The following is a 12,575-nucleotide window of genomic DNA, read 5'->3' as shown; positions in this document are numbered from 1 at the left end:
AGTCTCAACTCTTATAACCTTACTCCTCAATTGGGCAGGCATGTTCATATGGACATGATATGCTTTCTACAGAACAGCAACAGAGAAGAGCAGCCTTTATGTCCTATAATTCCAGCACAAGGGTTGGGCGTAAATAAAATAAACAATTTTCAATATATTTTTACTATAAAAAATATGATTACATACGTAGTTTTACATTATATTTCATTATTAATAATCATTACAATTTTTACTATATTGTTATGTATTGTGACATTAATTTTTCGTTGATATTCATCGATCTAAGAATTTTATAACTTTGGCACCAATTACGTCTAAGATTTATCTGAACATTCTCTATGTATAAGTCTATAGATCATATTATATAAAACAGCATTAACAAACATCAGAGGCTATACCATGGCCACTATTGGCCCTATCAAGGTGTGTATATCAATGTACAAAGTCAAGTATTCAGGCCGTATTCAACAACGTCAATCTCGAAATTCAAGAGCTCTAGTTTTCAAGTGACTCTATTTTTTCTCCATGAAATTTGACATGTTTGACACCACCCAAGACGAGATGCGACTAAATTACGAATTAATTAGAATAGGGTCATTTTTCTTGACGTTGTTCTTAATAAATGATAAACAGAGTCAAGTCCTAAGTTCTATAAATGCACCACATGGAAAACTATTAATAATCCTAAAATATTACTAATGTAGAATACAAATATTATACTATGCCTGCTCTGTGTCACATTATTCGCCAAAAGTTAAGTACCTACAATTAGATCCCAAAAAAAAAAATCATTCAGACTTCTCAATTCTCTTTAAGCGTGACACGTTGAACGACACGTAAAATTTAGAAATAATCTGGGACAATACACACATTCAGTCAAATAGTTAAAATACAATAAAATAATACTTGAATAAATCATACTGAGATAGATAGATGGCACTAAAATGAGAATAAAAACATTTCGAGAAAATTCTTCGGAGTCAGATCAAATATTTCCTGTAAAATTAAATCTGTTTTTACATGACATTAAGAAACCAGACGTCGTCTGTCGCTAATAAAACCTTAATCTAAAGTATGTAATACACTATTTAATACGTATAAACACAAAGGTGCAATATAATTTCTTATAATTAGGAACCTATTTTTGAGGCTAGAATAACAAAATTATATGTATGTAAATAAAGTTTATAAGTGTAAGTAAGGTACGGGAGTGTTCAAGAATTACGTGCGAATTTTGGGGGGTCCATTTGTAAAACGTTACGATACGGGGCGGGGATTGAATTACGCGTTATTGTTAATATTATTTTCGACATTACAGTACTTTACACCATATAATGGTAAACTTTTAGGTTAAAGAGTCACTAGGTGGTCACGAAACGTGCATGTAATATGGGGGGGATCAATAATCTCCAAAAATTGCGTGACGTAATTGAACGCTCCTTAACTTTCCGTAGAAAATTATTCCTTTTTCAATTGAATTATGTTTCTTGTTTCATTCTAATATGAAATCATAATTTGTATGTGAAGAATGACTATTATTTATAATAATTATAACTTTTATATAGTCATCATCAAAGTTTACATAAATTTTTTTTTTCAAAAATCATATTAATTTGTTGATGCGTTTTTAAAGAGTAGAAAAAGAAGTCGTATATAATATATTTTTGGCATTCTAACCTCGCTTATCTATAAATCTCTAATATATTTATTGATTTATATTCAAAGTTAAGTGGAGGTTACACAGTACGGGATGGCGCGTAATATTGAATTGACGACGTCACACGAATCAATCAGCCGGACAGCCATACCATTGTCCAACTAGAAATTAGAAAACTTACTAGAAAAAATATAAGACTTACTTATTTAAATTGTTAGCATCCTTGACAATATTATGATAAACATATTATCATACAATTAAAGTTAATCTAAATAAAAATATTTTATTTTTGATCATTATAATTTTGTGTGTTTCATTAGTAGTAAATGTTACGTCTATGTCTAAATTACCACACTTAGTTTTACCCAATGTAAAGACCAACGTCAAACTTCAATTGTGTCTGACAAGCTGTCAAGCAAATTTTCTATTTGAAGTTTGACAGTGACCAATCACAAGTATGACTTTAGATATCCATCAAAATAAGGGCCTAAACTATCAACCGAATCAGTTCGAAAAAAGCCAGCCGCGTTCCATTTTCAACAAAAATTAAACTAGAGAATTTAATGTCTATGGATTCTTTGTCTATGTTTATGGACGATATCTATACCTGTGCGTGGAGCGTGCACTATGCAGTTGTCGTACTGGCAGCTTGCAGTTGCATTTGACGCTGCATTTGATCAAGCATCTCTTGCATTCGACGCAACTCCGCTTCCTAAACAGCCATAAGCAACAAACATGATTTTCATGTGAATATGTTTATATTTATATACAAATGACACGATGTACTGTATGTACATAATGTATGTCTAAAATGTTAATATGTGCACAAGCTCAAATATGCTACAATATTGTTTTATTTGTATGTGCTGTTAGGATGCCATTGAATACAAAAAAATATGAAATCATTTAACACCCGCTATTTAAAAGTTTTGTTATCAAATATTTTTTATTAGTTACATATGTATATAAATTTAACTCCATTCAAAAATTGCTAGAAACAATGAGTAAATGATAAGAAAATAATATTTTAAGTATTAAAATTTGTATTTTTAAATATTTCAGATTCAAGGAAAATACTACTCTTTTAATAATACTACTTTGAAATCCTTTAAAAAAATTGAGCTTTTTACCTTTTCACGGAGTACTTTGTCGCGTCCAGAACCATCATCAGTTGAACCATTTGCCAAGTCGTTTGAGTTGTCGCTAAGTCCACTCTCGGTTGATCTATAATCAGTTATTAGTAAATAACGCTCATATTATAAATGAACCCAAAGGGTTTTTGTATTTTTATATATAACCAGACCATAAAGTCAAAACTATATTTCTATTAGTCGCGGACAGAAGACTGGTCCATGCCATACAAAAAGGACTATCTTGCTAAAAAATTGCCAATAAAACAGACACATATACAGAGTAAACTCTTTATAACGTCATTCGTTATATATATTTTTTATTATAGAACAGGGGGCAAACGGGTAGAAGGCTCATCTGATGTTAAGTGATGCCGCCGCCCATGGACACTCAATACCATAGGGCTCGCGGGTGCGTTGCCGGCCTTTTAAGAATTGGTACGCTCTTTTCTTGAAGGTCCCTAAGTCTACTTGGTTCGGTTATAACAAAAAATTACGTAAAAATTAGTTAAATTTATTTGATTTAATCCAATACCCATACCTTCCTTCCCTATAACGAACCCTCTCTATACCGAATAAAAAAGGTCGTTCCCTTGAAATTCGTTATAAAGAGTTGACACTGTTTGTCTCATGCCCATGTTAGACAACTTTTGCTATTTATACAAAAATTCATTGCAGTATAGGATTTACCAACCCCCGTTACTATATACAAGCAGTGTATATTTTTAGAGTACCTTGTTTGACAGTTGCCTTTTTGACATAATTTTTTTTAGTATTATATGCGTATAACTTACGTATGTCTTTTTGGTACTTGTCCGTTCCTGGCCAACCTCTCTGAGCGATAGTTCTCGTAATGAACCTCTTGAGTTACTTCTTGCAAGTCTTGCATATGGGTTCTGTAAATATAAGTATGTATTGGTTTAAAAGCACGAAAACGTAATTGAAAAAGAAAATCCTCAGTTACAGATCCGACAAAAAGGTATCATAGACAATTTGTAATCTTTGCGCTTAGTCTGTAAATAAAGTATGTTAAGCGCATAACTTCCGAACGACTACTTTGTCAAAACAAGGTTTGTAAGACAATATTTTTTTGATATAAATATTTTATTAATACTTCTTTATCAATAAGTGAGTAAGTGAATAAGGCAGAAGACAGAGATTTTCAATATATTAACAAAATAGTGGATTTAACGCCCACCTAAAACCATATTTTTTTTATAAATTTGATCAGTATATTGCCATTTTTTTTTTAAAATATCATGTCTTTGTTACCAGCTTACATAAGCATAGTCCGTAGTTTGATGAAGTCGCAATGTTCCGGGTTCTCAACTTCGACCACGCCCCACGGGTAGAGACGGCCTCTAACACGGCGTCCGCGTACTTCCAGTTGCTGTCCAGCGCCGCATACAGCGAACGGAACAGCCGCTTTAAGCTGACGAACCTACACACAGTATGAATGAAAATAATATAGAAAATCAATATAAATATTTAACAATATAAAACACTTTAAAAAACGCAATTTTTTAGTTTTAGACTATTTTCTAGTTTACTTAATCAACAAAAAATAATTTATGTATATTGATAACTGTGTACAATGTCAACATTAAAAGAAAATAGAAAGTCTAGTTTTACATTTACTGTAAATTAATAAATTATAAGTAGATATTATAGACGTTGTCCTGTAAAAAATATCAAACTTAAAAAAAAAAACAATTAAAAAACATCTAATTGTAAATAATTGTAACTATTTTCGAATCCTCTTAAACACTCATCAAAATCGGTTCACCAATTTATTGCATTACGGCTTTGTCGGGAAGGGTTCGATCGTATTGGTTGCGGCATTGATAATATCAGCATTATAGCGAAAAGAACTGGCAAATAACACTCCATCGCGGTTTTTAATCTAAAGTACTACACATAAATTTAACGTATGCAAACAAGAATTTAATATATAATTTACATAACTTTCAAATGCACAAAACGCCGAGTTATGTTAATAACGTAATAAATTGCGTTTATATCCGTTAAAAAAGATATATATTTTATTTAAATTGTTCATTCAAATACACAAAAACTTAAACCTACATCGTCGAGGTACGAACAAAGATATTAGCAGTATTGCGTTTATTGTACAGTCTGCTCTCGATCTGAAACTCGTTAATGTGAATCTCTCGATAATTTGTAATTTACTTCCGGTCCCTAGAAAAATACTCGATAAATTGAATAAAATCAATTTTAATTGGTCCTCTTGGTAATTTGAAGTTGAAAAAATTGTATCTTGCTTGCTACTATAATTTAAAGTCCCGGCTCTGTTTTTTTAAATTCTTTGGACGAAGATAGACTGAAGTCGCTAACTCGAAAAAACGGACTTCTTTTCGAAATAAAAAATTGTCAATTATTTTATTTAATTTTTCTAAATTATTGTAAATAATAATAAAATATAAATCACGAATTTTGATCAAACTTTTATTCACTTGAATCCCCCTCCCCCTCGTAGTTATTTAAACGCTTGTACTGTTGGTAATTTAAGTTTATCTCTGGTTTTGAGTTTCAAATTATCGAGAGTCGACTTTATCTGTTTAATATTGTTTAACTACCCACAAGATTTAAGTTTTACCTGCTCTTTGTAATCTTCATCTTCATCGCTATCGCAATCTGGCAAAGGATATATCTTAATACCCTCTCTTTCTATTTCCTCCATCACCTGTTGAAAGAAATATAAATGCACCCTTTCCGTCTCGACACGCTTAGTATTAAGTCAAACTACCGAAAATATCATTCTTATATGTAACAGATATTATTAAGTGTTGATGAAAAAAGTTTTTAGTCAAAGTAAATTTTTTCACCTTATAAAATTTGCCTACAACTAAACCATTCTTGAAATTTCTTTTGAAGCTATTATAGTACATTATTGACAAATCAAAAACATGTTAATAGATATAATTTTGCTTAACGCAAGAACTGAAAGATTTGCATAATATATTTTAATTTCTTACATTGTTTAAAAGAAAATGATACACCTTGTTTAACTTAGCTTATACATATATAAAGAGATAATAATGGGATAGGATTTTAATTATTAAAGTCATTGCAGTAACATTTTCCTATAGAAAATATAAAGTCTACTAGTATTCTGTGAAACAATAACATTAATTAATTTTTACCCTGGACTTAAGCCTCTGAACTTCTTTCTTAGTAAGACAATCTGCCTTTGCAATCACGGGTACAATGTTCACCTTGTTATGCAATTGTTTCATAAATTCAATGTCCAACGGTTTCAGTCTGAAAATAATTAAGGTATGTACAAAACTATGGTACTTTTTAAAAACAGTTTTTTTTTCCCATTTTAACGATTTTATTTTAATGAGCATATTAAAAGTCAAAAATCATGTATTCATGTAGGTAACACAATGTACACTTATGAACGTCAAAAAAGAAATATATACATATTAAATTTTACATTTACTTTATTTTTAAGCATAGTGATTATATTAAGATAAATTAATTGCTACTAAGTTTACAGTTGTTATTATTACTATTTTTTTTTTAAATTAATATTCCTCATTATTACAATAATTTAATGTTTTTAAATTTTTTATTAAGGTGTTGATCTTATGACCCATCAATTAACACAAATTATTGTTATTTGATCCATTGAGGTGCATTTTATAATCAATTCAACCTTGACTACCTTTAATTGCAACATTAATTAATTTTAAATTGAATATAAGAACTGTTTGACATGCATATCTTGTTACTGTCTAAACAATTTACACTAAATTGAAGTCTCAATTATTGAACACTAATATAATATAAATATATGATATGCATTACCCATGTCCGAATGGAGATATAAAGTAGAAACAACAATGAATTCTGTTGTCTACAATGTTACGTCGATTGAGACCGCTCTCATCACGAAGGAACCTCTCAAATTGCTCATCAATGTATTGTATAATTGACTGTAAAGATGCACTTGAATTAGTTTTGTTCAGCAATATACCTAATTAAAATATTATTTAGAGAATCTTTAATGTAAACATTTTCTTTTTATGAAAACTGACAAATTAGCTCCCTCTTTTAAACATTTATAAGTGTTATATATTTTCCTTACATCATAATAATAGTATATCTTTTTAAAGTTTGGAAAAAGTTGTGTCTGACTTAGGATGTTTTTTTTTTACATTTTAATTGTTAATTAAAGTTATAATTTATTTAAACAGCATTTTAGCTAATTGTATGTCTAAACCATTCTGGTTTCCACTGGAACGCAAAAAAGGATCATCAAAATAGGTCCTGCTGTTTAGGATAAGTTTAATTACAAATAAAACTTACTTTGAAGCAGTCTGTATTATCAATGGCATCTCCATATCCTGGAGTATCAACAACAGTCAATCGCAGTTTCACACCACGCTCTTCAATCTCAACTGTAGATGCATCAAGTTTTACAGTCTGATTCAATTTCTCTGCAAAAGATATATTTAAAAAATAAAATAATGCTTAATTATTGTTGTAAGATAGGCTGTTTCTGTTCTCAGCTTGAGTAGATTAGCTTATATAAACAGAAAAATCATTATAGTAAATATGTTACATGTTTTGATTATGATTAGCTATAATTTGAATCATCAATGAGTATTTTATTTTAAATAACTGTGGACAATCAGGTAATAATTCTGTTGGATAAAAAACATAATGAAAGGGCAATAGAATAATCTTTTATTACATAAAATTCTTTAAAAAATCATGCAATGTTTATGTAATGGAATGTTCTTATGCAACAATAATTCTTGTTACAAGTTGATTTAACAGAAAAAACATGTTTTAACTATAGTTACAAAACGATAAACATCTTAACATGCATTCCTACCAATACTTGGATTTTAATCTCATAGCAGTTCATGGACCAAAGTTTTTATTGTATATTTAAGTTCCTATAAACTTATCCTGGCATAACAAGTGTAAAATCTCTGTATCATGTTTGGTATTACACTACTTAGCCTTAAGCTAAAGGTGTGCTAAGTTTTGTAAAACCCTAAGCTAAGCTAAGTTATGCAATAGTAGTAGAGGTAAGAAGCTTAGCTATGTAATTTAGTTTACTTTATAAATCATATGTTAAAAGATTTAATATTTTATGAATTTGTTGTACAGTGGTACCTCGACATACAAGTTTAATTTGTTCCGTAAACCTTAGGATGCAAAGTTATAAAAATAAATGCGATAATCTTTTGTAAATGTACAAAAAGCAAAAAACACGAATTTAACATATCAAAAATGCTTCAAAACCATGAAAGCAAAGAAGCAGACTGAGGTAAGAGAAACTGCTAGTGTAGTGTGAGATTCCTCGTTTCTCAAATCTGGCTCTCATCTCAAAGTAAAATATTGCTTGTTCGCCGGCTTGTATATCAAAACACCTGTATATTGAGGTACCACAATACTTATGTCCATTAGTGAAAAACTAATTGCTGGTACATAAAATAGTGTACTAAATGTAATAACAATTGTCCACAAAATATATTTAAGTCCATAACATCATTAGAAACACTGTTAATGGTATTATTATAAGATATTGTTATTATCTTCTATTTGTATTTTAACAATACCATCACTGTTAATTAGTTAACTTAAACAGTTTTTCTGTTATTAAGGGTGAAATTCCAAATTGAGACTTAGTAGTAAATGACTCCAAAAATTATTGGATTTGACAAACAGGAGTCATATTTACCACTAACTATTAACGCTGAATCTCACCCTCAGAGAAAAAGTAAATGCTGTTCACATGCAAAGCCTGTACCTGTAGCATCTGGAATAACTCTCTCGGGATATAGGTCAGTTAAAAACAGAGAGTTCACAAGAGTTGATTTTCCCAACCCACTCTCCCCTACAACCATCAGTGTGAACTCAAAACCTTTTTTTACAGATTTCCGATGGACCTGATTAGGCAAATTGGCAAATCCAACATACCCAGGAGTCTCAAGGTTTGAAAACTGTAAAAATATTAATTGTTAAAAAACTATAAACATAAATAAGCAAAAAATAAAGAGAAATAGTGTAAAAAACCAGACGTGGTATAACAGGAAATAATTAAAACTTTAGAGTACATTACCAGGACTGATAAGCCCTTCATACAATGGAATAACTAGTGATAATGGGAGTTAGTTCAGTTAATCAAACTGAGACAATAAAATTATTGTCATACTATAAATATTCAGTTGGTACGCGTAAACATTTGACACACATCCGCTAACTGTATCGAGATCCATTTCACCAGTGGCATGCATATTATAGTTACGTATAGTACTAGTTACTTGGTCAATGAGTATTAAGTAGGTAAGTAGCAAACAACAGTGAGTCATACATATCGATGTTAACAACACTTTTAAACAAAATTATATAAAACCCTAATTTTCTACGTAATATGAACAATGCAGTAACACAATATTGTTATGAAAATAAAAGTTAAAAAACAAAATCACAATGACTTACATTCTTCGCCGTATCACTCGACATATTTAAATAAGTCCACTTCCTTTTTAAATCAATTTGACCTTACTATAAAGTAGCCCGTGAATTAATAAGAATACTTAAATTATTCATATGCTATGCTTTACAAGATTAACAAAACAAGCGGATTCGGCAACCCACAACTACAATCCGCAGCCGATTACAATTCACAACCGATTTACATGGGATGGACGACAGACGAGTGACGACAGCAGTCAGCGTTGAACGGAGTGCGGGCACAGATTTTGTTTAAACTTTGAATATAAATTTTAGTTTTTGTATATCAATACATCTGTATTTTGTCTGTGGATTAATTAAATCTGTCACTCTATGCATTCGGCCACTATTCGATCCAGTGATGCCAGCTTGGGGGTTTTCCTTCCAAAATTAAGGGAATCAAGGGGTATTTAGGAAGTACATTAATTAAAAAAAAAATTTTTTTTAAATGTCACATTTCTATACAATTTATATAAAACCTCAAACTTAAGCAATTATACAATCCAAGCGTGGCTATAACTTAAATATCAAAAAGACCTTCGAATTTGGCGGGCGCAGTTTTTGTTTGAATTTGTTGTAAAATAATATTTTTAATCAATTAGGTGATCAGAATAGTTCAAACTTGTATATATTTGTAGTTTGTATTATTATTTATATTTTCTTCTACTTTCTTCGAGTTGGGGTAAGCTTTTCGGATTTTTATGAACGAGCCTCCGGACCCGGGGGGCACGGCGCCCCCCGCGGTTGCATTTATCACGATTTCTAACGAATCCGGTATGGATTCTGACTGCTCTTTGGTTTCTAAAAGGAAGCTGAAGCGCAGCCATCTCCACAAAGTTTGTAAACATTGCAACAAAAAAAAACGAAAAAGTAGTACTGAAAGTAGTAAACACTCAGACTGTCAATGTAAAGATGTATTTCCTGAGAGCACTGTTAATTTGCCTGCTATTCCTTGCACTGATACTACTTCAATGCCTGTTCCTCCCACCAGCAATTCTCCTAAAACCCCCACACAAATTGGTAGGGCTAGTTATGATGCCAATGACCATGGCCCGTTTGTGGTACATGTGCAGAAAATACAACGTGATGATAATGATAGTACAACTTTACACCCAGTTGTGTTTGGCAGATTTTTAAAAAATTATCTTTTTAAAAATATTGTAAATGGAAGCTTAAAACGTATTGGTAGAAATAAAATGACACTATCTTTTCATAATTACACAGACGCTAACAGCTTTATCACTTCAAACTGCTTACCTGCTAACAACATGAAGGCTTTTATCCCAACTTTTAATATTACAAGGATGGGTTTAGTTAAGGGAGTCCCAACCGAGTGGTCTCCTGAGGATATTATGGAGAACACTAACGTACCCATTGGGTGTGGAGAAATTCTGAAACTCAGGCGACTTAACTATAAAGTCATGGTAAACAACACACCTACATGGAAACCTTCGCAAACAGTTGTGTTTACATTTGATGGACAAGTTTTGCCTAAACGTGTATTTATGTGTTACAACTCTATGCCCGTTAATTTATATATATATCCGACTATTCAATGTTTTAATTGCTGCCGCTTTGGGCACACTAAGGTCCAATGCAGGTCAAAGCCTAGGTGTTACAAGTGTGGTCAGGGCCACACTGGAAATACTTGTAATGTGGAGGAAGACCACGGTTCTTGCTGCTCATGCTCTGGGCTGCACTTTGCTTCAAGCAAAAAGTGCCCAGAGTATGTGAGACAAACCAACATTAAACTATCAATGGCAGAGAATAGCCTGTCCTATGTTGAAGCATCAAAACTACATCCCCCCATATCTAAGTCATTTGCAGATATAGTATCCTCTATCCCAAATAAATCTCTTCCTGGTGGAAATACAGTTTTGCCTGGTTCACCACCTACACGTACACTATCTTACAAAAAAACTTTTTTTACTAAACCTAGAACCCCTCCTCAACAAAGTAAAGGTTACGATCATGTTGCACATGAGTCTCTTGTAAGAGACTATAATATGCCAGAGCCATCTAATGGTTGTGCATATCCATCATCCTCTAATGTAAACTCACAGACAATAGCAGAGCTAATTACTACATTAATCAAATTACTTTCACAACCCAATTTATCTATACCGTCCCACGCTGCTAATTTAATTCATACCTACACTCATATTAATAATGGCCAACATGGACAGGCTAGTTCAATGGAACTGCCGCAGTATAATTAACAAAAAACATGAAATTATACATATTATAAATACTTTTAATCCTTTTATTTTTTCTCTATCTGAAACCTGGTTAAAGCCAGATCATGTATTTAAAATCCCTGGTTATTTATGCTTAAGAGAAGACAGGGCTGATGGGTATGGTGGTGTATGCCTGCTCATCAGAAACTCTAGCACCTTTTCTTCCTTCCCTCTTCCTTCACATAGTGACAGCTTTTCTATTATTGCAGCTATTGTTGATGATATCTGTTTTGTCTCTATCTATGTCCCTCACCCCTCCTTGCAAATTTTCAATGAAATTAAAAACTTAATTTCAGTGCTTCCTCAGCCTTTCATGATTCTGGGTGATTTCAACTCTCATCACACATCTTGGGGTAGCTCGGTTTCTAATAGTTATGGGTATGCATTATTGGATATCTTAGACATGTATAACCTGTGCATTTTAAACTCGGGTTCTCCTACTCGCCTCACAAAACCTGGTGAAGCAATTAGTGCCATTGACCTGTCCATTTGTACTCCCAATTTAGCATCTTCTCTATCTTGGTCTACTTTGTGTTCATCTTACAATAGTGATCATTATCCAATAATCATTTCATTTCCCTGTAAAAAAAATAGTAACATGTTTATTCATAACTCTCGCCTCAAACACAAAATCATTGACTCTAAATGGAGTCAATACACTTTATTAGTAGAAGAGAAAATTAATACTTGCTCAGAAATTAATGTCACAGATAGTAATTATTTCAAAACTATTTTATTAGAATCAGCTGATAATGTTTTTCCAAAGAAAAAGCCGCGTAGTAATAAGTTGCCATCTCCACCATGGTGGGATGAAGAGTGTACCACAAGTATTAAAAAACGCAAGGCAGCTGAGTATAATTATCGCAATGATATGTCTATGGAAAACTACGAGACCTTAATGAATGTGATGAAAGAAGTTAAAAAGCTATTTAAAAAAAAGAAATCTGAGGGGTGGAGGAAATATTGTAGCACCTTATCACCTGGAACACATTCAACTGTCATTTGGCGAAATATCAAAAGATTTAGGTCAGCTGTCAATCCTTCTAACACGTC

The 12,575-nt window shown here is 31.8% G+C and overlaps 1 protein-coding gene across 2 annotated transcripts; it reads right to left on the bottom strand.

Moving 5' to 3' along the window:
* Positions 1-146: 146 nt before the first annotated feature.
* On the bottom strand, positions 147-9,504 carry LOC125053835 (septin-1). 2 transcript variants are annotated; one of them, XM_047655414.1, is made up of 11 exons: positions 9,271-9,504; positions 8,579-8,771; positions 7,123-7,253; positions 6,622-6,749; positions 5,952-6,069; positions 5,405-5,491; positions 4,068-4,228; positions 3,582-3,683; positions 2,788-2,881; positions 2,265-2,369; positions 147-1,818 (listed from the first exon to the last, which is right to left on the bottom strand). In XM_047655414.1, the coding sequence occupies exons 1-10, from the start codon at positions 9,292-9,294 to the stop codon at positions 2,283-2,285; spliced, it is 1,125 nt and encodes a 374-aa protein (XP_047511370.1). In that variant the 5' UTR covers positions 9,295-9,504; the 3' UTR covers positions 147-1,818; positions 2,265-2,282. The 2 variants fall into 2 exon arrangements, with proteins under 2 accessions (XP_047511370.1, XP_047511371.1); XM_047655415.1 differs by lacking the exon at positions 9,271-9,504 and adding an exon at positions 8,891-8,926.
* Positions 9,505-12,575: the final 3,071 nt, after the last annotated feature.

Source organism: Pieris napi, chromosome 11 (assembly GCF_905475465.1).
Source record: "Pieris napi chromosome 11, ilPieNapi1.2, whole genome shotgun sequence".
In the NCBI taxonomy this organism is placed as follows: domain Eukaryota; kingdom Metazoa; phylum Arthropoda; class Insecta; order Lepidoptera; family Pieridae; genus Pieris; species Pieris napi.
The sequence above is the reverse complement of the archived record's forward strand: the minus strand, read 5'-3'. Positions and strand labels throughout refer to the sequence as shown.

Bases quoted from the DNA above. Each gene is read 5' to 3' on its own strand.
- LOC125053835 (XM_047655414.1), bottom strand. From the start codon at position 9,294: ATGTCGAGTGATACGGCGAAGAAT. The intron at 8,772-9,270 runs GTAAGTCATTGT...ATATTTTTACAG, and splicing joins CGAGTGATACGGCGAAGAAT to TTTTCAAACCTTGAGACTCC. The intron at 4,229-5,404 runs GTAAAACTTAAA...TACTGTGTGTAG, and splicing joins ATGAAGATTACAAAGAGCAG to GTTCGTCAGCTTAAAGCGGC.